The 27,272-nt window shown below is 49.2% G+C and overlaps 1 protein-coding gene across 1 annotated transcript; it reads left to right on the top strand.

The window, feature by feature from the left end:
- The first annotated feature begins 1,602 nt into the window (after positions 1–1,602).
- On the top strand, positions 1,603–25,481 carry DDO (D-aspartate oxidase). Its single transcript, XM_035697474.2, has 6 exons — positions 1,603–1,710; positions 3,450–3,625; positions 6,413–6,521; positions 10,524–10,700; positions 23,718–24,296; positions 25,379–25,481. Exons 2-6 carry the CDS (start codon positions 3,454–3,456, stop codon positions 25,479–25,481), a joined length of 1,140 nt encoding a protein of 379 aa, XP_035553367.1. The 5' UTR covers positions 1,603–1,710; positions 3,450–3,453.
- Positions 25,482–27,272: the final 1,791 nt, after the last annotated feature.

Genomic DNA, 27,272 nt, shown 5'->3' with positions numbered 1-27,272 from the left:
GGTTACAGTTCTGAGGAGCAAAAATATAAAAGACCTATGAGTTGTTTACACACATGGCTTGTGTTCTTGGTTTCATTTCTAAATGTTCCCTCCTCTTCTTGCTCTCAGAGGACAGTAGAGCCCTGGCCCCGGGGAAGGAAGAAGGAGCCTTCTCACCCATCTTCCGTGGCTCCCATTACTTTTCAAATGGTGTCCTCCATCTGGGCCAGATTTCACACCCTGCTCCCACCCAGACTTCCCCACGGAGACACCTCACTGTTTCCTCAGCTCTTCTTGAAATTTCCTGCCTCTGTGACTTCGCTCACGCCCTCCTCCGTCCCAATAATTCTCTCTCTCCTCTTGTTTGTCCAACCACATAGCACCGACTCTGACACCCTTCCTCAGTTCCCCTCCTCTCCTCTGGACTGGCCACTTGGGTCCACCACGCTCTCCTCTCTCTGAGCCCCCACAGCACCCCTGGTTTGTGCTTCATATTAAAGGACTGGCTTATTTTGCCTTGTTTCCTTGCCCGAGGGAGAAAAACATCATTTTAGAAACCCTTAAATCTCTTGTAGTCCTCGCAGTCTGCTTTGGACAGGGCAAGTGCTCCCTAAGTGTTGGTTGATTTTATAGTAGGTGCTCACTAAAATTGTATACGCCACTTCGCAATGAATTTAACATATTTTAACTCAGCAGATGCTTACAACAACTTGTAAGAGAAATTAGCTCACTCCCAACTTTCAAAAGGGGAAATCGGAATTCAGAAGTTGGGTGACTTGCTCAAGGTAGAACAGGTCTCTGGACGTCAAGGTGCGTGCTTTGATTTAGACCTTGAGCCTCGGAGTCTCAGGACTTGGACACTCAGACTGGGCTTTGCTACTTAGGAGACCTTGGGCTCTTCTTTACTCTCTTGGAGCCTCAATTTATCCATCTATGGAATGGGGATAATAATAGTATCTCACTATTTCAGAGGGTGGTTGCATTATATGGTGTTGTACACGCACCTACCCCATGGTTAATGATAAATATATATTAATTACAATATTATTATTATTTTGATACATCAGACTGTTTCCCCATCAACAACCAGTTGGTTGTCGTCAAGCATCTACCACATGGTGGACTCTGCAAATATTTGACTATGTGGGCTAAAGAATCCTTTGGTTTTTATCCTCGATTATCTCCCGAGTACTTTTTCCAACTGCAATCAGGTCATCTTGTTAGTGATCAACCACGTTATTCTGCCCTCAGCCTGCCCCCACTCCTGCCCCCACCCACTGACCCAGAAGAGACAAGTGAGGAGACCTGCATGGCTTCTGGCCAGAGCTTGCTGGCAGGGGGCAGGTTCACGTGTTATGCCCCGTGCCTGTAAATCAGCTGGTGAACCCCCGGACTGGTGGCCAGATGGAAGGTGTGCAAACTAGAAAGAGGAGAGCTGCTGAGGCTGGACGAGCTCTCGGGGTTTGGCAGAGCCACAGTTCAATGGAGCTTACGAAATGAAGTTAACCTTCCTTTCTCCAGGGAAATAAGTTACAGAGACCCAGAGACCCGGGAAGGGGGGGTGGGCCAATGGAGAGGGAGATTAGAGGGAATGTCCTTAATAAATTCCCCAATGGGAAGCAGTGTTACTTCCCCTGTGTCTCTCAGGGCACTAGACCAACCACTCCCTGGGAAAACAAGTGTTGGTGCCAGAGCCTTCTGTGGGTTCCAAGGCTGCTTTTGCTGAGACAGGTACTGGAATCCTTCCGCTTGCAGCTCGGGGGTCACCCTGTATGTGCTCTGGGGGCTTGGGGCGGTCTTGGTGGGAGCAGGGCCAGGACGTACCCCCTTGCCGGCTCACTTTTCTCCTCCCTGGCAGCCAGCTATTCTCAGCCACAGATTACTTTCCCCTCGACTTGGCTATTTTGAGAAAGTCGCTGGGCAGGGGAACCTAAGAAATGGGAAAGCCAGCGAGGGGAGGGGTGGGTGCCTTCTGCCCCCCGGGGGGAGACGGGTGGGGCTCTGCTCTTCCAGCTTGCCCGCCCCCACGGGTCTCTCCATTGCACCAGGCCCTTCCCTGCGTCCTGGCCAACCTGTTCCTTCTCAGTTAGTCGGCCCATGGCTGGGGATGGGGGGGGAGGGGTGGGGGGGGGGCAAGCACATGAGCTCGCGGGGAGGAAATGCATCTACCGCCTGAGAGATAGAAGTGACACGCGTTGACCCTCATGGGAGGACTTTAACTGATCCCCAAGCCAGAGCCCCTCAGAGCTGGAAGACACCGCAGACAGCTGAGCCCCGCCAGGTTGCCCCGCTCCCAGCAGAACTGCCCGGCACCCTCCAGGGCCAAGGTCACTGTGACGGCCTGGTGGCCACGATTTGGACCACAGGACCCCTGTGAATAGAAGGCGTCCACCTGCCTATTGCTGATCGGGCGGGAAAGGGCAACTGCGCCAAGAGCCCATTACAGGCTGGCTGAGCCCACTGAGCCGGCCTGGTGCTAGAACCTTGATGAAGATGACGGTGACCGGCTGGCATACTTGCATTTCCTTTCTCTGGAGTTTCAACCTGAGACCCAGAGAGAGTTAGAGAGTGGGAACACGGGTGGAAAGACAAGCACAGTGGGAAGCCACAGTGGTCGGGGAAGCTGACAGCAGAGCAGGGCTCAGTGGGCTCCTGGGGCCCAGCTGTGCGGGGAGAGGGAGTCGGGCCTCATCCACCCCTAGTTGTTCCCACGCAGGGCGCCAGTCTCGGGCTTCTGCATGTCCACCTCCCGCGTTTCCATGCCGACTCTCAGAAGGAACAACCTCTGGGGGTCTTTATTTCCAACCCAAAGGAACCAATAAAGAATTCACACGGCCTGGTTTGCAGATGAGGGAATTGAGGCCAGGAGGCCATGGGTTGCCCCCCACCCCCCCTCCAGGTTACTGAGTCAGCACCTGAGTGGGCAAAGGAATCCAGGTTCCTTATCTGGAAAGTCTGCTCTCAGAGGGTGCGGTCTCAGGTACAGGGGTGAGGGGAAGAGGCAGGGGTGGGTGGGGAAGGCTGTGACGGAGGCAGGGAGGGGGAGTCGAGGGTTGGTTTCCAGTTAGAGCGAGGGGCGGGAGAGGGGAGGTGGGGTTCAGGTGTTCACACCCCCTGTCTCACGGTTATAACTAAACACCGGTTTGTAAACAGTAAGGGCCGAGTTCCAGACTTGCCCACTTGGCCACGTCCTCCCAGTGGCTGCCCCCCAGGGGGCTTTGGGAGCAGAGAGGGCATCTGTGCCTGGGGACAAGGCTGGGCCGCAGGAGAAGGGGGTGAGGGAGGGGGCGGAATGAGCAGAAGTGTGCTCTGGAGGCCCCGCAGGCTGGTTTTGTGCTCGTGTGCAACGCGGGGCCCAGGCCTTGCCCCCCCCCCCACTGAGCCCCAGGGGCGCCGCCGGGACAGCCTGGACCTGCGGAGGGCCTCGCCGCCAGACTCAGGCCCGGCCCCGCGCCCGCGTGTCCCCGCAGGCCCATGCACCAGCCCCGGGTCGCCGTGGTGGGGGCCGGCGTGGTGGGGCTCTCCACCGCCCTGTGCCTTTCCCGGCTGGGCCCGCCGTGCGCCGTCACGGTCGTCGCAGACAAGGTCACTCCTCACACCACCAGCGACGTGGCAGCCGGGATGCTCATTCCTCACACGTATCCAGGTGAGAGGGACTCGGCCCGTCGGTGGGCGACGACGGCTGTCGCGGGACTGTGGCGGGGGCGGTGGCACAGCCAGCTGCTGGTGCGTGTGCCTGCCACGGCGGCCTACCTCTCGGGCCGTGGTCGGGCCTGCACTAGGCCGCGGGCGCTCACACTCCTTGGCGGCCCCGACGGACAAAGCTTCGTGTCTGGCTTGGACCACACGTCCGTGGAGCATCCTCAAGGGCCCGGGGACCTGGGACACAGGCCGCGCCTCAAGGGGCTCAGTGAGGAGCACTCACGACCCCAGATGGGCAGCGCTCAGGGTCCCCACCGGGACCGTAAGGGCCACCGGGTCACAAATCACTTGCAGTGGGGCTAAAGCTATCCCTTCTAGGCCCTGGACAGACCATCAGGCAGAGGTACTCGGACAGAAAGATGCATCTTTCTTTTTGTTTTTGTTTTTTAATATGTTCCCACATCCTTTCCACTCTGTACTCTTCACTTGAAAGAGCAGCAGGCGGGAAGCAGCATCCAACAAAAACCAAAATCACTTTGCAGCCAACGAGGTTTATACTCCCTGGCTCTACTTTCTCATTCCCACTCCTTTTCTTCCTCTTAATTTTACCTTTTTAAATTATTTTTTAAAATTATTTTTTTAAAAGCTTTTATATATTTATTCACGAGACACACAGAGATGCAGGCAGAGGGAGAAGCAGGCTGTGTGCAGGGAGACCCATACGGGACTTGATCCCAGGACCCCAGGATCACGCCCTGGGCCGAAGGCAAGTGCCAAACCGCTGAGCCACCCATTGCCCCCCCGCCCCCCTTTTTAAATCCAAGTTACTCATGTACAGGAAATAGGCCCAGGAACCCGGGCTGTTTGCAGGATGCTAGTGCGTACCTTCTGGGCACCTCTCTTGTGAGCAGAGTTCTTCTGTCCGTTGTCCAGGAGCTCCTTTGCTTGCGCCAGGCCCAGGCGAGTGGTCAGTAGGCCGCAGGAGAGTCGTGGAACCAACTGCAAAGACGGAGGCCCATCTAAGAGTTCATGCGGGCCGTTGAGGCCGAGCCCACCCTTCAGCTAGGCGGCCCCGAGATCAGAGAGTGTTTCTTCCTGATGCTTCCAGAATAAGGGCTTCGGTTTTCTCTTGGGGCTTCTTTCAGGCCACCCCAGTGATAACAGTGATGTCTTCTGTCAGTATAGGGGGACCACACGTGTCCCACAGGGCTGCTGTGAGGATCAGTAAGTTAGGATGCATAAAGCAGTTAGAGCAGGCCCGGAAAGTGCTCTATCAACCGCGGTTGTTATTACCACTACTCCAGCTGCAGTTATCTTACCAGCCCTCGCGCAGGAATCCGATCACCCGGCTCGCTTGCTCTTTCCACCGCTGAATTCGAATTGTCCGTTCTTTAGGGATGACTCCTACAGCATGTGAGTCGCAGCCACTATTTTGCTGTTGAAGTTTAAAATGGGAACAGGGGTCTGCGTTTCAACACAGCCCCCAGCACCGGCTTAGGTTGTTGGGGTGTAATCCATGTGAGGTCTTATTTCGCTCTTTTTGCAAGCTTATTATTCCTTCTTTATTTCTGCCCAGTCTGCAGCTTTGGAATACAGGGCTGAGCTCACATGGACACACGATTTAAAGACGACAGCATAGACCCACTATTAAATATTGTTGGCACTTTAACAAGTGAATTGCCATAAAACCCCACAGGCTGAGATGCCCTCATTGACCTGGGGACTTTGGGGAGCAGGATGTCTCCAGAGGCCTTTTCATCTCTACTGTGAACTCTAGGGACAGTCCTCCACGCAGAGCTTACCTAGCACGCTCTCTGCCTCAGGGGCCTCACTTCCTCGGTGGCTGCCCCCATTTTAGCCACCCACCCCCCACCCAGCAGTCTCTAGCCCCACCCTGGATTCTCCCTCATGACCCTTCCATAGGGATCAGATGGCCCAATTCCTTACCCCGTTTGGATTTCTCTGCACCTCTCCAGATTACGCTTGCTCTCTGTGACCACACTGGACGCTATTATTTTGGGGCTTGAACCAAAAACCCTTATTTCATCTCCGATAGGCCCACGCCCTTCCAGAAGCTGGATCTGGGTCCAGCCTCTTGCAGGTGGCCACTGCAGGGATGCCTGGCTGACACGGAGCACTGACCCACGGTGCTGTGCCAGGGAGGTGGTGCCGAGTGACCCGGGGACTCTAAGCTATTGTGTGATTCCATGGAGTGGAGGGGGTGGAGGCAGTGGCAGCTTTGGACGGGGCTGTAGCAAGTCCTTCCCGAGGAGCTTAGCTCCACGAGACAGGCCTTGTCTCCTTGTATCAGAGGGTAAGCAACCTGGGCTTCCTATCGATGTAGTCCGTCCTCTGTTCTGGTTGACCTGGGCCCCACAGGCCAGGAGAGAGGTTCTAAGTTCTTTCTTCTATTGTTTCAACTGTGTGGCCAGCTGGAAACTTCACTCGGCCTGAACTAACTTCTGCTCAGATTGGTCAAGCATCTGTCAAGATCTAGAATGTATCTAGTGCCAAAGACCACCTTCCAGATGGCTCATATGTCAGATTTTGTCCTGCTCGGCCAATTTACCCTCTGATGATTAATCTTTACATAAAATATAAGTCAACAGCGTGTGTCGCATTCAAAACTCTGGTTGCTGATAGATTCTCCACCACAACGCGGTACCTTATCTAAATGTTCCTCCCCTGCCTCTTTTGTTTTCTCCCAGTTTCTGGGAAGGGGCTTGTTTGAAGCATAGTTATCATCGCCACTTCCCTTCTGTTCATGCTTTGCTTTCCCCCATGATTACAGACATACCCATTCCCAAGCAGAAGCAGTGGTTTAGAGAGACCTTTGATCATCTATTTGCAATTGCCAATTCTGCAGAAGCTGAAGATGCTGGTGTTCATCTGGTATCTGGGTAAGAGAGGAAATCTGAAGTTATTTTAGAATTTAGAATGATCTTAATGGACTTTAGAATTCAACATAAAATACTGTCGAGCATCTGCTGTGAGCAGAGTGCTGAACTAGACGCGGGAGGATTTTGAAGAACGTTTTAGGCTTTCCTGCAAAGAACTCAAGGGAGACAAGTTATTAGTATATCAATTATATATTAGTATATATAGTATTAGACTTTTAAAGAAAGTTTTTATTTATTTATTTTTAGAGAGAGAGTGAGTGAGTGGTGGGCGGATGGGTACTCAAGGGAGGGGCAGAAGGAGAGGGAGAAAGAAGAATCTTAAGCAGCCTCCACAAGGAGCACAGAGCTGAATGAGGGGCCTGATCCCAGGACCCTGAGGTCATGACCTGAGCTGAAGAGTTGGTCACCTGACCGACTGAGCCACCCAGGCACCCCTATAGTATTAGACTTTTAAACAACATTACAGTTTCTCATCACAAATACTATTTTGAGTTTCCTCAGGGATTATGCAGTGACTCGCAAATATGGCCAAAAAACCATATAGCAGGTAAACACCGAGCTTGGTGTTTTTGAAATGATTTGGACATTTCTATTTGACTCTTTTTTTTTTTAGAGAGACAGTGTGCATGAGCAGGGGCTACTCTGGGAAGGACAGAAGGAGAGGGAGAAAGAGAGGTTTTTTTTTTTAATTTTTAAAAATATTTTATTTCTTTATTCATGAGAGACACACAGGGAGAGGCAGAGACACAAGCAGAGGGAGAAGCGGGCTCCCTATGGGGAGCCTGATGCGGGACTCAACACCAGGACCCCGGGGTCACAACCTGAGCCAAAGAGAGATGCTCAACCACTGAACCACCCAGGGGCCCCAGAAAGAGAGAATCTTAAGCAACCTCCACACCAGTGTGGACTCAGACTCAGGACTTGATCTCATGACTCTGAGGTCATGACCTGAGCCGAAACCAAGAGTTGGACACTTAACTGACTGAGCCACCCAGGCGCCCGTCTATTTGATTCTTAATATCTGATTTGGGGAGTTCATAATTAAATGAAAGAGTCTTTTTATTATATACATTTTTTAATTTATTTATTTATGATAGTCACAGAGAGGAGAGAGAGAAAGAGAGAGAGAGGAGAGGCAGAGGGAGAAGCAGGCTCCATGCACTGGGAGCCCGATGTGGGATTCGATCCCGGGTCTCCAGGATCACACCCTGGGCCCAAGGCAGGCGCTAAACCGCTGCGCCACCCAGGAATCCCCTAAATGAAAGAGTTAAAAACAATCCTATTCAGCATTTCTAACACAAACTAACACTTAGAATATGACAATATCTTTCTATGTGTTCTTAAAAAGAGATCACTAACCATCCTGTCACTTTTAATTTATGTCTTTAATTTGTGATATAACACACATGCCGTCCATCATATCCCATGTGATAACACAGTAATGCCCTATAGCTTTCTGAAGAGCAGAGGGTTGTTTGCTTTTTACCAAGTTCTCAAAACCACTGCATCTTTTATACTGTTGAGAAAAACCTGTCCTCCCTCCTCCTTTGCAATCCTGACATTTTCTGCTAGCGAACACACCTGCATCAGGCAGATTTCTATTCTATGCTTTTCCTCTTGCCTTCCCTCACCATCACTAACGGTGTTGATGCCACTAGGTTCCCACAGTCTACACCCAGACAGAGTAGCAACTTTGACTTCTGCTCTACCTTTTGAAGGTGAATTGATACTAGAACTTCAGCTGACGAATCACATAGAAAAATTGTTCTCCTTGATTTATGACCACAATTTGGTTTTGTCCAAAACCAATGTGACCGGGATGCTTGAGTGGCTCAGTGGTTAAGCAACTGCCTTTTGGCTCAGGCTGTGATCCTGGGATCCAGGATCGAATCCCACATCGGGCTTCCTGCATGGAGCCTGCTTCTCCCTCTGCCTATGTCTCTTCCTCTCTCTCTTTGTGTCTCTCGTGAATAAATAAATAAAATCTTAAAAAAGAAAACAAAAAACAAAACCAATGTGACCATATCTAACTCACAAACTTTGTCTCTAAGTAACTTTTGAAAACAGTCGTGTCTAAAATGTAAACGTCCTTTCAAGACTAGGGTTTAACCATCATGGAAGATATTTTTTAAAATGTACTTCGAGCTAGTCTAAAAGAGAGTTATTTATTTTTCTCACATGAGTGATTTTTATACCATTTGCTTCCACAAAACATAGGATTTGAATCAGTCAGATGAAGTCAAGGGCACAAATGTCCTGAGCACCTTTGGCATAAGCGTAGAGCCTTATTCATCTGTTCATCTATGCATTTCTCCAAAACAATTTATTCAGCTTTCCCCAGTATCAGGTACTCCCTTAGGTATTAGTGATACAGTAACAAGCAATTTAGTACACACTGCTTAGCACATAGTAAATGCTCAGTAAATATATGTTGAGTGAATTTTTGAGGAAAAAAAGACACAGTCCTGCCCTCATATAGCTCATGATCTGTAGAGAAGATCCTAAATCTAACTAGTTGCAAATAGGACATGAGTTACCAAGGGAAGAGTACAGGGTACCATGGGAGTGGATATCTGGAGAATAACCTCCTCTGGAAAGTTTGAGAAGCTACCTGGAACAAAGTGATATTTCAGCAGAGCTCATCCAGATGAGTGTGGGTAGGTCAGTCTGGTGACACTGTAGAAGTGAAGGGGGAAGAGACAGGGTTGGGGACACAAGGGGTGGCATTCTAGGTAGAGGGAACCGCATAGGCACAGACCGGAGTCTAGGGCGACTGTGGTGTGTTGGAGAGACTGAAAACATTCAGGCTAATGGGACCATTGAGAGATGTTATCCATTGAACCAACTGATCATGTTTACATGTCAAAAATATCCTGCCTGTAGTGTAGAGAACAGATGTTTGGAGAGAAAGAGATGGTGGTATAATTGATTAAGTGTTGACAATGGGGATTTGAGGGGATTGAGGAATGCCTGAGAAGAGAGATGATGGGACTTGAGACTTGGCAGTTGGTGGCATGTGGAATGGGGGGCAGAAAGAAAGTCAACGCTGGTCTGAGTCTGGCTTTGGAGCTCAGGAGGCGTAGCCCTCAGCGTGTTTAGCCTGTAGACGATGGTGAAGATAAGGGAGGGGCGATCTAGCCCAGAGAGGGTGTGCAGAATGAGGCAGCAAGAAGGCCCAGAAAGGAGCCCTGTAGTGAACGACATTCACACCTTCCCCGGGGACCCCTTTGAATAAATTATTGAGGGATATATAAATTCTGGTGTGCGAATGACCACATCATTAGCAACTAGGTACAGTAAGGTGATTTTCCTTCCTATTTTAGAGCAGCCGTGATGTACAGCACTTATTCCTATCGATGAAAACAAACCAAGGCTTGCAAATCCAAACACAGTCCTAGCAGCTGTTGGTAGCACTACTACTGGCTGGTTAACCACCAGTAGCATTCTAGCCTCATCCACCTCGGCCATGCTGGTGGCTTAACAATAACTGGGCTCCTCTTGACGACACAATTTCTCTTACTGACGGCATGAGGGGATGACCCACAACTTAACTCATAACTCACACTCTGCCTCCTGTACGCCCACCATGGCTCGCTTCAAATTAGGTATTTTGTTCAAAATTGAGGGCAACCTTAAAACTTCTGATGGATGCTTACAACTTATGTAAAATGTTACACAAAACACCAAAACCTTTCCTCAAAAATGCCATAGTCATAAGTAAATAAAGAAAATCTGAGCAACAGCTTTGCAGAAAAAAAAAAGAATTAAATCTAATTTTTAGAACACAACTTTTAAAATGTCTCATTCCCCCCAATGTCATGAACATTTTAAATTTAACTGCCAAATGATCTAAACCCAAGAGAATAGAAGAATAGATCTTTTTCTTTTTATGGGTATAGGAAGTGGGTTTGTAAAATGCTTTAGAGAATGTCATGGGGCTGGGGGTTCTCGGGAAATGTATTTCACAAAATTTCAGGAAAATTTTCCACTTACGTATTTGAGTTGGCAGATATTTCGGAGTGTTCCTACTGAAGAAGTGCCATTCTGGGCCGATGTGGTTCTGGGGTTTCGAAGAATGACCGAGGCTGAACTGAAGAAATTCCCCCAGCATGTGTTCGGTTACGCTTTCACGACTCTGAAGTGTGAAAGCTCTACCTACCTCTCATGGTTGGAGAAGAGGTCAGTTGAAATGGCTCCTTGCCACCTCCTTTATTAGTGTCATGGCCATAAGTAATTTCATAGCCACCCATAAAATATGTACAGAAAACTCCCCGTGGCCCCTCAGAGCTCTTCTGCAGCGTGTGTTGTGGCTCACAACGGCCAGAGCTTTGTCAAACAATCTGAAGACGTATTTGTGTCACAAGGAGTAAGTGATACCACACTGGTGGTAACACATCCATCTTCGAGTGTACATGATGCGTGGTTCTTCTTCATGATGCATGACTTGGTCCCTCGCCTACCAGTAAGTGAAACCTACTCACTGAAACCATATCTTAGCCTCCTCATTCGTAAAATGGAGACGTTTGGAGAGCACACTCCCAGTTCTAGAATTATATGATTTGCTCCAGTTCTTCAGATGGAGAATTATTAAGCTTACTATCAACTGTTTTTGAAATTTTTTTCTCACTAGTGATAAAGCAAATAGCTTCCATATTTTCTTTGTTATAATTAAGACCTCTACACCTGAGAGGTCTTATCTATATTAGGCAATTGCTTCCTCATCAAGTTCAGTCCAAAATACCTTGAACTTGCATTTTTGATTTGGTTTTCGGGACTTCCTGATTCCAGAGTGTTAGGAAACACATCAAGAGCACCTTTATTTGAGACACAACAATAAATCCCTCTAATTTAGTCTGGAAATTGTAAGCGTATTGAGGGTTGTGAAACACTGGCTCTTTCAACCCCCAAATCTGTATGTTTTGTACATAAATAGGGACAAGGTGATTTATTGTGTAAACATTAGAAAAGTGACTTGTGGTAAGTGGTGGCACCAATGATCCGGTCCCAGGTGTGGACTATAGGGTAATTGATTCCTACAATTCATTAATCCCACAATTCTGTGCTCAGCATCTATGTCTTGAACCCAGCCCTGTGCTAGAAGCTGGTCAAAAAAAAAAAAAATGTGATCACTCTTCTTAAGGAATTGAGAGTCTAGTAGGGGTGATGGTGTGCATGTGTGTGTATGTGCATCTACGTGTGTGTTTATACATGTGAATTAACAATTACAGTAACTTGCATGGTAAGAGTTGCACAGATTTTGAAGGTGGATTGGGAGCACAGAGGAGGGAGCCTAAGTCTGTTAGGCTCATGTCAGGAACCGTATGGTACCTCTTTGTAGCTTGATAAGTGCTCTTCTCACTTTTACCTATTAGCAGTTCATAGGGGATATTTTCCTTTTGTGAGTCCCAGTTTTCACTAAACTCATTCTTTTATGCCTTGTTCACTGGGCCTTAAACTGTGTTTGCATGCTCAATTCGAACCTGTAGACATCAGCCCACTAAATGAACATTTTGAGCCATCGCACGATGAAGTTGCCCACCAGCCGATAGTCAAGTTGCAGCAGCACCACGATCTTTCCCTCCGGGGCAATGTTGTACAGTTTTCTTTTTAAGATTTTATTTATTTATTCATGAGAGACACACACACACACAGAGAGAGGCAGAGACACAGGCAGAGGGAGAAGCAGGCTCCATGCAGGGAGCCCGACGTGGGACTCGATTCTGGGTCTCCAGGATCACGCCCTGGGCTGAAGGCAGGCGCTAAACCGCTGAGCCACCGGGGCTGCCCCTACAGTTTTCCTTCTTGTCCTTGTATTATAAAAATGACCAGGAATAGGAAATTGAAAATGTTAATGCTAGTGACTTGAGATGGCGATATCATATGCTTTATCTTAATTAAATTCAGATAAAGGGGAATTATTAGGCATGCCACAAGTGGCAGGGCTTTACCGTCATTCTGGTACATCATTTTCTTGGATTATGATAAGAAAAAAAATGGAAGAAAGTGTGCAAGGTGTTGAGTCTAACGAGTGAGGTGTCATTGGAGACTTTTATCATTTGAGGCTGAAGTTTCATTATTACCCCCAAGTCTATTGCTTGGCTTCTGCGTCTTGAGACTTTTTCCTCCATGTTCGGGAAGCTCTAGAAAACCTGGCTGGATCCTTGTGGTCTTCTGCACATGCGGGGAAGGGGGGAGCCTGCAGAGTGTTTGTTCTCCATCCCAGACACTGGTGAGGGCTGGCTTCTCCGTGTGGAAATGGTGGGGGGTCAGGGATGTTAATGGACACGGAAATGATGGAAGTGGATGAACTTGTATAACCCTTTACCCCGATTCCTAACAGTTTAAATGCTGTTCCCACTCTCTCCCTCATATATATATACACATTTTCCCCTAGAACCATTTAAGAGTAAGTTGCAGACATGCTGCCCTATGATTTCTAAATATTGCCATGTATATTTTCTAGGAGCAAGGAAATTCTTTTACGTAAGCAGAGTGCTATGATAAAAATCTTGGTATTTGTATTGAAGCTGTAATCTCTGGACCTTATTCATATGTTATCCCCCAAAAAGACCCAGTGAGGTCCTTATATAGATACACCTGATATCTAAACACGATCAAATCCACAGTCACACATTACATTTACTTGTCACACCTCTTTAGTGGTCTTTCTCTCGTATGACCTTTATTGCTTTGAAGAGTGCAAACCAGTTGCTTTGTAGGACATCTCTCACTTGGGGTTTGTCTGAGACTTCCTCATGATCAAATTGACGTTATATGTTTTTGGTGGAACCCCACAGAAGGAATGTTGAATCCTTAGAGGCATCATATCAGGGGGCACATGGTGTCAGTTTGGCCTCCTTCCGGTGATCACTCGGCCTGCCAGTTATCTCTAGTGTGAAATTACTACTTTTTCCCTTTGTAATTACTAAATGCTTGGCCAAGATTCACCTTGAAATCGTGTAAATACTCTGTTCCTCATCCAAACTTTCACCTGTTAGTTTTAGCATCCATTCATGATTCTTGACTCCATCATGATTGTAATGTTGGCCAAATGATCATTTCTTTTTATTTATTTATTTATTTATCTGAGGGGGAGTGAGCACATGGGAGAGGGGAACAAGAGGAGGAGTGGGAGTAGGTGCAGGAGGAGGGGGAAAGGATCTCAAGCAGGCTCCCTGGACTCCGGGCTCATCTCACAACCCTGAGGTCATGACCTGAGCTGAAACCAAGAGTCAGAGAGCCAACCAGGTGCCCCGCCAGGGGATAATTTCTAACTCCTTCTATGTTTAGTTTGCTTCCCCCTAAAAGGAAAACCTTTCCCCACCCCTATATTTATTCAATCATTGATTTATTTCACCATGGGCATAGGAATTCCTATATTAATCAGTGCATTATAATCTATTACTCTTATTATTTATTTTGAGCTTCAAATTGACTAAGATTTGGCCAGTGGGAGTCCCTTCAAGCTGCTCTTGTGTCTTTTTGACTTGTCTGCCTCTCCCTCTCTTTCTCTCTCTCTTGCACTTTCTTACTTTTGGGCACACAACAGCATTCCACGCACTCCAATTGTGAGAAGGAAAACATTTTCTTTTCATGAATATTTCCTTCCATCTTTTCCTTAAAACAAACCCGACGCAACGCTACATTTTAAATTTATATATTCAGTGGAGACATAAGCTACTTTTAACTCTGCCTCCCTTCTACTTCCCTTTGTTCCCTGAAGTTTCTTTCTGTTGTGATTTTGGGGTGTAGAGAACACACCCAACATCAGACCCTCTCCTACCGTGTCCAGCCTGGGAGAACACACACAGGAGCCCACACTGGTACATGTGAACATTTAAAAGTTCCACATCAAGCTAACAAATCATTAAATAAAATATCATTTATCCTTTTACTTTAACAAATGGGACTTGCAACCACCCAAAAGGTCAAGTTCTCATTTAGAATTCTTGGATTCTCAGGAGTGCTGCACGTGAGCATGGTGGCAGGGGGGTCTAGGTACATGCCACGAGGCACCCTAGTCCATGCACCCAAGCTTTATTCATACTCCCCCACCTCTGAAAATAGGTGTCCTTCGGCCACCCCTTGGGGAAGGGTGCACAGTGGCATGGTCTGCCCCTCGGAAGAAGACAATGCAGGCAGGCCCTGGAAGTAGGGAGAAAATGTGGGAATCATGGGTTCCCAGCTCATGGACTGGAAGTGACAGCGGAGGGCTCTTGCTGGGTGCATCCCTTGGCCCCACATACTCATTTTTTCATGCACAGCTGGAGGAGGGCCACAGTGGGGTCCTCTAAGTGGCTCAGTGGAAGGGAAGTACAACTCAGGTCAGCCAAGGTAACCTCTAAGTTCTAGAAATAGTCTTGAGCTTATGGTAATTAGGTGTGTGTGTGCATGTGCATGTAGTTTCTCCTAATTTTTCAGTGAAGCATTGGGTATAAAGTCTAGACAGAAAACTTAAATAGAAATTCTTCCTGGAAGAGAGGGTGCATTGCTTTCATTTTGCTTAAGTAAGAGCTGAATGGTAGATAAGGTCCTTGGAAGATGGGGAGTTTTGTGGGGGCAGAGGGAGCCTTGTCCCCAGCCCCCGGAACAAGTGGCATTGCTCCAGGAGGGAGCAGAGGCAGGGAGGCCAGCCTCACCCCCACTGTCTCTGTCCCTCCTCTGAGGAGTCTTTCTAAGCCTCCCGGTTTGCCCTGGGGCTGCCCTGGGTAGGCAGTGGGAAGCTCCAGGTGGACGAGGGGCATCCCCAGGCTGACCCAGTGAGGCCCAGTCCCCAGCACGGCCCCCATCCCAGCCACCCTCCCCCTTTGGCTGAGAAGAAATGGCTTAGCTCTGGGGGCCCCCCTCAACCGCTTTCACATGGAGACAAATAGTATCTGACGATTTGTTCTCCCTGCTTCTAAAGTATCAGGAAAACAGGCCCCTTATTTCCATAACAACCTAATTCTCAGGCCTAATCTCTAACAGGGGGTGAAGACCTGGGAGAAATCCCGCTGCCTTCTCATGAGTTGGAGGCCTGCCGTCAGCATTTCACTCTACTTAAAATAACCTGGGGTCAAGTGGTACTTTGTGCCCGTGGGAGCCGCGTCCTGACAGCGATGCCACTGGCCTGAGGACCAGTCGGCTGGGGTTCCTGCCTTGGAGCACGCCGCTTCCTGTCTGTTTTTAGGTGACAGCGTCAGGGAGAAGAGGCCTGAGGGGCAGCTCCTGTCCCCCCTAGCGTCCTGGGGAGGTCTCTGTCAGCCCATTTGTTTCACACACACGTCCACCACGACGGGGGGCTGGGACGTGGGTGCCTCAGACAGACAAAGACAGTGCACACACCCTTGTCCTCCCAACCCCATCCCGCCCTCTCAGCACGTTTGTGCCCCTCACACCTTCCTCTTCCTCTCACCCCAGCCCCTGCAAGAGGTCTGCACAGGTAGCACACAGGGCCCCCACTCTGTGGAGATCAGCCGTCCTCTTCCCTCAGGGCCTGACATCTGGCCAGAAGGCCAACGTGAGGGAGGAAGGCAGCCACATGTCCCCTTTCCTCCTGAGGGAGGCTTCGTTGGGCAAGAACCAACTCCTCCATGCCCAAGGCAGCCCTCCCAGGGGAGGATTTCAAGCCAAGGGGGAGGCAGGGCCGTGTTGAGTTGGGGTGAGGGGGTGGGCCCCCCTGGGCTCACCCCGTGGGCTCTCCTCCACCAGGGCCACCCCAGCGGGGAGTCACACAATCCCTGCTTGTTCCTCGCACCCAGGGTCTGCGGTGTTACCTCCTACACCCCTTCTACACAATGTGAGTGTTCAGCCTACACTGTTCTGACTCAAAAACAGGCTTTTCACTCAGCAAGCCACACACAACAATGTCTCCGTCCTAAGCTCTATGCTTCTGAAATAATATAAACTTCCAGGAAGGACCAAAAAAAAAAAAAATGTTTTTAACCACAACTGGGGTCGTTAACTTTTTCTTCAAAGAACAGAAGGGATCGTCTCCCTGTCAAAAAGAAAAGAGAGAAAGAAAGAAAGAAGCCATGCCTGATGATATCCAGAACAAACAAAAGAACAAAAACCCCTCCGAGGGCTAATCAACCATGCAGATCATGTTTTATATCCTCAGCCAGTGGAGTCAGATTCTGCTGCTTTTTCCTTGCCCCTTCCAGGAAATGAATCAGAGAGGCAGTAAGTCAACCGAGCCTGTCTCTTTGCCAGACGTCCTACCTAAATAAATCATTCCGGCTGGATCAAGATCGTCCTGCCTTTGACATCATCCGGAGAGCTGGGCGCCCCATTTCTGTGCCGGGGACCCTGTAGCCTAGGTACACTGCTTTCTCTTGGGAGGCCACGCTTTATACCGTGGCCCCGATGAGGCCTGCACCCGCAGCACTGACCACATGGAGCTTCCTTCCCGCTGGGGTAACAAGGCCTCAGGGTTCCTCTCCCTGCCTCCCATCCCCTGTAGCTTCTGTACCCCCCCTTGGCCTGAGTCGCAGCGGTGCCTCTGAAAAACACCTTGTGTGGCTCCCCCTGCAGCTGGACAGAAATAGGGACCGTGCATCAGGAACGGGCCGGATGGACCCTGCCTTAGACACGTCCAGCCTGCAAAGGTGCCTTCCTGCGTGTAGCAGACAGAGCCCGGCTTCCCCAAGACGAACATGCCCTTCGCTGCTGGGGCTCAGCTGCCCTTTCCCAGGCTTCTAGATATTTCTGTCCCAACCCAGCACCTGCCACCTTGAGCCAGAGCAGCCGTGGACAAATGACAGTCCCAGACGCATGTCTAACTCGAGCCACCCCCCCCCCCACCTTGGCTGCCTGGCCTCGAGGATCAAGTGGGAGGTTCCAGCTGGGAGGTTCCGGCCGGGAGGGTGCAGGATGACGGTGGCAAGGAGGTGAGCAGGGAGGAGGTGGAGGCTGCGGGCAGGCCTCAGGGCAGCTCCACGGGCGCACCAGGTCCCTGAGGCCCTAGCTGCTGGCCCGCTTCGTGGGGTGCAGCTGTCCCTTCCAGGGCCACCCTGCTCAGAGAAACCCTGGGCCCCATCCACCAGGGGTGCAGAGGCTGCCCTTCCCCAGAAGAAAGCGGGGAGCGGGTAATCCAAGTCCAGGGAGTGGTCTAAGCAGGGATGGATATTCTGACGAGTGGGAGATGGAAATCGGTTGGTTTGTTGGAATACGCATCGCAAGGAAATGTGGGGGGGCGGGGGGGGGCGGGGGCGGCCTCAGATGAGATCATGTCGTCGGGTCAAATTAGACTATTATAAAAGACAAGAAATCCCACATAGTCTTCACTCAGATTCACCAAACCTCAAACTTGCAGATGTGCTTTATCCTTTTCCCTCTAAATAGACACCTTTTTTTTTCTGAACCATTTGAGAGTAAACTGCAGATGTGATGCCCCCTTTACCCCAAATACTGAATAGGTATTTCTTAAACCCAAGGCCATTCTCTTACATAACCAACGTCAACTTATCAGAATGTGGGCATTAAGTTCACATGGGTACATTTCTGAAACCTACAGACCTTATTCAGGTAGGTTTCTCTGAATTTTTCCAATTGTCCCAATAATACACATTGCAGCAAAAGAAAATCCAGGATCGTATAGCATATATTGCAGATATACATGTATTTACTTTATATATTTATATATGTGTGTGGGTCTATGTGTGTGTGTGTGTATATATATATAATACATGCATATAGATAGATATAAATATATCTATATAGATATATATTCATTAGAAGCAAGTGACTAGGTTCAGCCCGCATTCAAAGGGAGGGGAATTAGGCTTTAGGCTTGAAGGGTTCAAAGAATTTCTGAGGATATTTAGAAAACACCACCATTGATCCTCTGAGCACAAATTGTTCACATTCCTACCACATGCAGAATGTGCATATATATGTATATTGAAGAGCTATTATAAGCTATCTTAGGTATAGCTGCATTAAGTGTCACTAGGATGGAACAGCGGACTTCTTCTATATTTAGAATAAGTCCTATATTTTTATGCTTTATTAGTTGTATGACCTAGTCTTTGCTTCAAACTTTTATTTAATGTCTAGTTAACATACAGTATAATATAGGTTTCAGCAGTAGAGTTCAGTGATGCATCACTTACAAACAACACCCAGTGCCCATCCCAACAAGGGCCCTCCTTAGGACCCATCACCCAGCTAGCCCATCCCCTGCACCCACCTCCTTCTGTCAACCCTCAGTTTGTTCTCTATATTGAGAGTCTCTCTTATGATTCGCTTCCCTCTCTTTTCCCCCCTTCCCCTATGTTCATCTGTTTCATTTCTTAAATTCCACATATGAGTGAAAGCATATGTTGTCTTTCTCTGACTGACTTATTTCACTTAGCATAATGCTCTCTAGCTCTATCCATGTCACTGCAAATGGCAAGATACCATTCTTTTCGATGGCTGAGTAATATTCCAGTGTGTTTGTGTACGTGCACATGTGCGTATACCATATACCACTTATACATATACCACTTCTTCTCTATCTATTCATCAGTCGGTGGACAACTGGGTTCTCTCCATAGTCTGGTGATTATTGATAATGCTGCTGTGAACATCGGGGTGCATGTACCTCCTTGAATGAGTATTTCCGTATCCTTTTGGGTAAATACCTATTAATGCAATTGGTGGGTTGTAGGGGAGCTTTATTTTTAACTTCTGGAGGGAACAGTGGACTTTTTCTGTGAATCTGTGTGCATAGTACTATTTGCCAAGTGAGATTTTAAATTAGGTTTCCTTTTTACCTCATTTTGAAATATACTGGACATAGTTGATTTTCTGATCACTTTTATTAAGGTGGTGTGCTTTTGGCTTGAAGCAAGGATTAAATTTTTTAATTGACCATGTCTAATATTGCATACAAAATACATAACACAATGCTTAGCAAAGCCAACCCTTCCCCCCACCCAGGTTCTTGGCCACCATCCTCTCCTAGCCTCCTTGCATCTCTCTGCATCTCTAGTGATGGCTTCCTAGCTCTTCACTCTTTCTCTCCACTCAAAGCTAACCTCATATCAGTGGCTCAAAAACTCAATGCTGTTTTCCTCATTCCAACGAACTTTCTACCAGCAGTGGGGAGAATTGTCCTTTTTCTCGCTCTGACAACTGGGGTTCCACTGCATGGCAGCCCTGCTCAGGCCTGACTCTCACCAATTCTCTTCAAGTCCGTCCCCTCAAGCTCTGGCCCTCGCCTTCTAATGAGAATGTTCCAGCCAGTGTGAGGAGCAGCTGGGCAGACACCATGTCATCCCCTCTTCTCTCTACCCTCCTTGGTGGGGATCGATTTTCCAAAAGCAGTCTGGTTTGCAGAGAAGCATCCTGGCCTTCATGCAGACAATCATGTACCCTCTTACCCCATAGTCATCTTGGATCCTTAGAAGAGACCTTTTGCTTTCTTTTTTTAAAAGATTTTATTTATGTATCCATGAGAGACAGAGAGAGGCAGAGACACAAACAGAGGGAGAAGCAGGCTCCCTCCGGTAAGCCCCATGTGGGACTCAACCCCAGGTCCCCGGGATCATGCCCTGAGCCCAAGGTAGACGCTCAACTCCTGAGCCACCCAGGAATCCTAAGAGTTTTTACTTTGTATTCGTCTAATCTACAAACCTATTTGGATAATATTCCCAGATTAATGGTACAAGCTATCAAGATGTTGCCAAAGGGAGTGTTAAAATGTCTACCTTTGGCAAGATGAAAAGTGCTCAAAAATCTTAAATAACAAAAACACTGTTCCCCTCCTCCCCAGTTTCTACTCACTAGGTTCCCCAAACAATTTAGGGTGTAAGTGTCAGCAGGCGAATTCCAGGAGCATATGGTTCCAGGGCAGTATCTTGGCCCTGCTGCTCCCATCGTTTTTGTCTCTGCTGGGCTGCACCCCACATCCTGACCTGAACTCCCGCTCCCAGTTCCCTCCTGAGCTCTATGCCCAGTGCTGTGGTCAAAGCAGCCCCATCCCTCGTATTAGAGCTCACAAGGACCCCTGTCTTTCTCCTGTGTCCTGTTTCCCTCATTGAGTCTCCCTGCTGAACCCCCACCTCCCTATATCAGGAGGGAGGATTCCTCTCTTACCTGGCTTAGGCTGTGGCAGGGATGGGAGGTGGGGTGCAGGAATGCCTCCAGTCCCATGAGAAGGAAGAGGATGAGGGGACTCCCCTTTGCTTCTGGAAGGTAGTGCGTGTGTGTGTGTGTGTGTGTGTGTGTGTGTGTGTGTAGAAGCACTTAGTGGAGCCCCATCCCTCTCGAGGCTACATCTGCTCAATTTCCCTCTTGCTGAAATGCCCAGTGAGTTGAAGGAGGGGCTCTAACGACAACCACCCCCCATGTTTATGCATCAGGCTGACACAGTCCTGCAGAGGGCTGACTTTTAGGCTTGGTGAAGGTGGGCACTTTTGGCTTTTAGAGAGATGACCAGAAGACATTGGTCGGGGTCTGTTTAGTGACCACAAATTCTTGAGTCCCCCGTCCCACCTTTCCTCAAGGTAGGGTGGGACAAGGCATTCTTCCCATCTAGAATGAGGTCTTGCTCAGTTGCAGGAAGCCCTACGGGGAAAGTCACCCTGCTTATACCCACCCCCCAACCATGTCATTCAAAACCTCTAGGATAAAATAACTACCTCATGTGGTTGTAAAAGTGCTGGGTCACCCAACCTACAGCTTCCAGGTCTGGTTTCCTCCTACACCCTGGTGCCGCCTGATGCATCACCCGAGGGATAACAGTAGAGATGGGGCATCACCACAGGGTTGCATGGCAACAGTGCGAGGATGACGGGTCCCTGGCACATTCAGTAAGTTCCACCCTGGGGTAGAGGCCTGCGAGGTACTCAGCACAGCAAGCTTGCCAGGCCTTTCCAACAGCCCAACCGCGGATAATTTCAGAAGTCTCCAGGTAGAGAGTGGACTTCCATCAGTAGTGACCAGGAGGAGACCGTGAAATGGAAGAGAAGGGCATTTGCGTTTGTTGAATTCTTACATAATCTTTATTAAAAACCCTGTGGACTCAGCATTCTTACCCCACGATAATAGTTGAGGAAACAAGTTCAGTTCAGTCCAGTCACCAGGCTGGTAAAATTCCTTTATTTGTCTGAATTAGGAAAAGAATTGAGTTTTAATTAGAATAGTTGGAACGCAGGGCACAATGTTTGATTATCAACACGTGGAATCCGCAATCTATTACTAGCAAAATCAAGATAATGTTCAAATAATAATCAGTGTAAAAAATTTTTTGAAGCCCAAATAAACCATTGAATGTAAGTGATAGATGGGTGTGCAAAGCAGGGAAACCCCTGGACAAGATAGCGGGTCTTGTATTTTGTGGTAGCATAGCAACGGCACCCTTTCCTGCCGCCCCCCCCACTAAAAAAAATTACTGAGGAACTACAGTGTGTTAGGGGATCTATCAGACTTTTCCCAGATGCTGGCTCACTTCATTTTCACAAGGAGTCTATGAAGTCAATGCTGGTATCTCCAAATTACGGATGGAGAATGAAAGGTCACAGAAATTAAATAAACTGACCAAGGTTTTATGATTGGTAAAGGGGAGAGTGCGCCTCAACTCTTTGTAAAAGTTTTTTCGTTACAGTCATTGTTTTAAAGAATACTAACACGTCACAATATGTTGGCCAGTATTACCACGAAATTCATAGATGAATATATTAGAACTAATGCTAGTGAACTGTACACCTAAAAATGAGTGAGTACACCTAATGTTATGTGTATTTTACCACAATTAAAAAAAAAAGATTTACAGGATCTAGATAAGCCATTTCCCTTAAAAAATTGATTTATTCATTTTAGAGAGAGAGAGAGAGCCCACACGTGTGAGAAAGAGCGAGGGGGGGCAGAGGGGGAGGGAGAGAAGCAGACCCTCTGCTGAGCTGGGAGCCCAATCCTGTGGGGCTCCATCCAATGACTCCGAGATCACAACCCCAGTGGAAACCAGGAGTCCCACGCCCAACCTACTGAGCCACCTGGATGCTCCAAGCCATTTTTCCTTCTCCTTCTCCTTCTCCTTCTTCTTCTCCTTCTTCTTCCTCCTGTGGGGCTCCATCCAATGACTCCGAGATCACAACCCCAGTGGAACCAGGAGTCCCACGCCCAACCTACTGAGCCACCCAGATGCTCCAAGCCATTTTTCCTTCTCCTTCTCCTTCTCCTTCTTCTTCTTTCTTCAGATTTATCAATTTATTCATGATAGACACAGAGGGAGAGAGAGGCAGAGAGAGAAGCAGGCTCCATGCCGGGAGCCTGACATGGGACTTGATCCCAGGACTCCAGGATCGCACCCCAGGCCAAAGGCCAGCAAGCGCTAAACCGCTGAGCCACCCAGGGATCCCCTAAGCCATTTCTTTTTGATATCGATATACTTGGTCCAAAATATCATTATCAACCACAACTATTACTGCATCTGCTGCAAATACTTTGCATTCCTCTCATGCTAACATTCCTGCAATAGACATAAAGTGGGGAATGGGACCCCTGTTCCAAAAATCTAATTGGGGAGACTGGAATAATGCAAGGGAACATGCAAGAGTTAACAATAGGAGACAAAATGTCTATAGCTACAAATTGAGGTGCCAAATGAACAGCATAAAAAAATGCTCTGGGATTTAAAACACGGATTAACTTAGTGTTGATTGAGCATCTAGTATGATCTAGGAACTTACAAAACGTAAAAAGGACAGCACATTTCTTTAGTTTTGACATTTAAAAAAAAGATTTTTAATTTATTTATTCATGAGAGACACACAGAGAGAGGCAGAGACACAGGCAGAGGGAGAAGCAGGCTCCCTGCAGGGAGTGGAGGTGGGACTCGATCCCAGGACCTTGGGATCACGCCCTGAGCCAAAGGCAGATGCGCAACCACCGAGCCCCCCAGGTGTCCCTAAAATAATTTTTTTTTTTAAAAGAGAAGGTTACCATTTGGGTAAATCCATACACATCATATTTGCTTGTAAGTGCACAGACCGTCTCTGCAAGGGCACCCCGGGAACTGGAAACTGGTGGGCCCAGGTTGAGAGGGGGACCCCGGGGTCACGCCCCGGGCCGAAGGCAGAGGCTCCACCGCTGAGCCCCCCAGGGGTCCCCCGTTTTGGACTTTTGGAACAGGGCTTCATTTCGCCTGCAGTTTCGGAGGCAGTCGCTGGCGGGGCCCTGGGGGGGGGGGGGTGCGGGGGCGCACCTGATGGTCCCTCTCCTTCCTCCCAGGTTAAGAGCAAGCGGGGTCCCGATCCTCAGCCGGCGCCTGGGAGACCTGTGGGAGCTGCACCCCGCCTTCGACGTCGTGGTCAACTGCTCGGGCCTGGGCAGCCGGCAGCTTGCGGGCGACGCCGAGGTCCTCCCGGTGCGCGGCCAGGTGCTGCGCGTGCGCGCCCCGTGGGTGAAGCATTTCATCCGGGAGGGGGCCGGGCTGACCTACGTCTATCCGGGCGCCTCCGACGTGGTGCTGGGCGGGACGAGGCAGGAGGGGGACTGGAACCTGTCCCCGGATGCCGAGGCCAGCAGGGACATCTTTTCCCGTTGCTGCGCCCTGGAGCCGTCGCTGCGCGGAGCAGCCGGGCTGCGGGAGCAGGTGGGCCTGCGGCCGGGGGGGCGCGGGGTGCGGCTGCAGGCGGAGCGGGTGCGCGGCGCGGCGGGGACGCTGCGGGTGGTCCACCACTACGGCCACGGCGGCGGCGGCGTCGCGGTGCACTGGGGCGCCGCCCTGGAGGCCGCGCTGCTGGCCCGCAGCTGCGCCCCCGCGCCCCCCGCGCCCCCCGCGGACCCCGCGGACCCCGCGGCCCCCGCGCCCCCGCGGCCCCCGCGGCCCCCGCGGCCCCCGCGGACCCCGCGCCCCCCGCGCCCCCCGCGGACCCCGCGGCCCCCGCGCCCAGGTTGTAGCCACCCCCACCCCGCCCCGCTGAGCGCCCGCAGGTGGATCCCCCCAACTTTCCCGTCGCACGCACGCAGGCTTCCTCAGCTGCTCTCTTTTGGTCTCCAAATTGCCAATGCTCCGGACGAATCAGGACTAGGAGTCTAACCCACGAGCCACGCACCGCTGGGCCCAAGCGGAGGCCTAACCACCCAGCGGGGCATGACTCTACTTTTGTTAAGAATACTTGTTCCAGGGGGTCCCTGGGTGGCGCAGCGGTTTGGCGCCTGCCTTTGGCCCAGGGCACATGCTGGAGTCCCGGGATCGAGTCCCGCGTGGGGCTCCCTGCATGGAGCCTGCTTCTCCCTCCTCCTGTGTCTCTGCCCCTCTCTCTCTCTATGTCTATCACAAATAAATAAATAAATCTTAAAAAAAAAAAAAAAAAGAATACTTGTTCCAGGGCCGCCCAACTGGGGGTGCGGGTGGGCTCAGCAGGTTAGGGCCGCCTTCAGCCCAGAGCGTGATCCTGGAGACCCAGGTTAGAGTCCCACGTCGGGCTCCCTGCGTGGAGCCTGCTTCTCCCTCTGCCTGTGTCTCTGCCTCTGTCTCTCTCTCTCTCTCTGTGTCTCTCATGAATAAACAAATAAAATCTTAAAATAAAATAAGTGTGAATAATATATATATATATAAAATACTTGTTACAGAATAAGATTTCTCTTAGGTCTGGTGTTCAAAGATCTGCGCTAATAATTTACACAGGGGCTGGAGGCTGTGGGGGTGTTGACATCTTGGGGCTCATAAATCCACGGGAAGAGCTAAGGTATGGAAAACGGCTTGAGTCACTGCCAGCTGCAGAGCTGCCCGTGATGCCTGTGGGTTGTGCTCAAGGGGGCATTATAAGCCCCCTGAATAAAATGATCATACGGTGATCATACAACAAATTTAAGAGATTATCACAGTTAAGACAAGACAAGCATGGTTGCTGCTAGTACTAGTGGCAACCTCTTCCTCCCCTCAGCTGGTTAGAGGACGGGGATGAAGTCACCTACGGACATGGCATCGACTCAATAGCTGCCTGGGGTCAGGCCCCTAAGGGTGCTACTGTCCATTACCACAAATGATTGTGTTGTGTGGTTGACTTTGCCTAAGCATTTTTGAAGATTAAGTACCAGGCGCAGCCAAAGAGCTAATTTGCTGATTAAGATGGAACAACCATTCCGAATGAAATATATCCAAAGGGTTTTCTGCAAGTTGTTGGGGGGGGGGGGGGGGGAACTACTGGGAAGAGGGGGAAATGTGTCATGATAAAATGAGTCTGGCAATTGCTGAAATAAATAAATCTAACCTGGTTTCTCAACACAGGTCTGCTCAGAGTTAATCTGTTCGTGTGTATTGTGAACACTCAGGAGGGTTTTGGCTTTAGTGAATGGTAAAGGAGGGGCTGCTCACTAAGATAAGGAAGCTTTGGAGAAATATATGTAAATTTTAATTTTAATTTTGGCAGGAGATGGCTTGTGTTTAGTGATAATAAGTTCTATTTCAGACATCCCAGGGTTGGGAGGAGGGGAGATGTGAAGTTGGCAATGAGAAGGTGGGAAAGAGGAAGCCCCCAGCATAGCTCCATTTTGCTGTTCACTGAATTTTGCATATGATTTTTCTTAAAGAGAACGTTCTGCTAGAGGAAGGAGAGAGGGAGAGAAAGGAGAGAGAGGGGAATGAGAGAGACAGAGAGAAAACCAGTGTACTAGATGATCTTCATCTTTCCTTGCAGTATTAAAAATCCTCCATCAAGTGTGCTTCTTCCCCATAGGTTTCCACCAGGGGGTGGTATTGTATCAGGTTCAGATAAATTGGTAAATTTGAAAATTGAGAAATGACTAGAAATGAAAAATGGATCCCAGCTGTGTGAGTGAGTGTGCGATTCTTTTAAGGTTTGGGAGTTTATATGCCCCAAATGTGACTGTTCTCTTCAAAGTATTTGAGAAACACACAAGCGGGTTGACAACACGCACGCGTGCGTGTGCTCATCACAGTCTGTGAGAACTAATGTTATGGTAAAATGGCATTTGAAAGAGAGGACGTAAAATGTTTAATGGTTATCATGAAGATCAAGACTGCTGCTCAAGGTAGGTTTGGTTCGGTTGTGTTTACGGCGCTGTTAAGTGCACTCGTTTGCTCCTTATGCCCAGGTTTAGATCCTGCGGTGTTTCCATTCCAGATACACAGGCTCACGCTCTGTGCTGCTCTATTTGCTACTCTATGTCAGTCTGCATTTTATTTTTCTAGTTCAACTGGAAGACCCAAAGATTGAGGGCTTCTTGAGAAAATGGTCATGGCTCCATGCCCTGATTTCATTTTCACTAATTGCTAAATGTTTGCTCCCCGTGTCTCGTGGAGGTTTATTCATTTTGGTCAGCAGCTAGCTGCCAGCCTGGGCGGCACACTAGAATCACCTGGGAAGTTTTGAAAAAAATACTGATTTCCAGCCTGCTATGTTAAATTAGAATCTCTGGAGGGTGGTGTGGGACCCCCGCGTTGGCATTTGCTCAAACCTGCCCACAGAGTGTGAGCCGACAACGGCAGCTGAGAACTCTGGAGCACTCTTCCCTCCTTTCCTCCTGGGACTCCAGGGCCACCGTAACCCCTACCAGTGCCTGCCTTCTCCGTCATCTCAGGGCGTGGAGCTAGGAGGGATGTGCTCAAGTGAGTGGTGCATCCTTTGGCGCTTCTGGGCAAGGTGGCCTGTGGAATTAGCCACCTCCCAGAGTGGCTCCCTAGAAATGCTGGGAATAACCTTGCTGGCTGCAGGTCAGCTGCCCAGAGTCAGCTGCCTTTGTCTGAAAGATGAGACACTGAATATACACATGGGTGATGGCCAGGCTATATATAAAAATAGAACTCTGACCCCCAAC

Source organism: Canis lupus, chromosome 12, assembly GCF_003254725.2.
Source record: "Canis lupus dingo isolate Sandy chromosome 12, ASM325472v2, whole genome shotgun sequence".
NCBI classification, from domain to species: Eukaryota; Metazoa; Chordata; class Mammalia; order Carnivora; family Canidae; genus Canis; species Canis lupus.
Note: the sequence above shows the minus strand (reverse complement) of the source record. Positions and strands in the feature narration are given on the sequence as shown.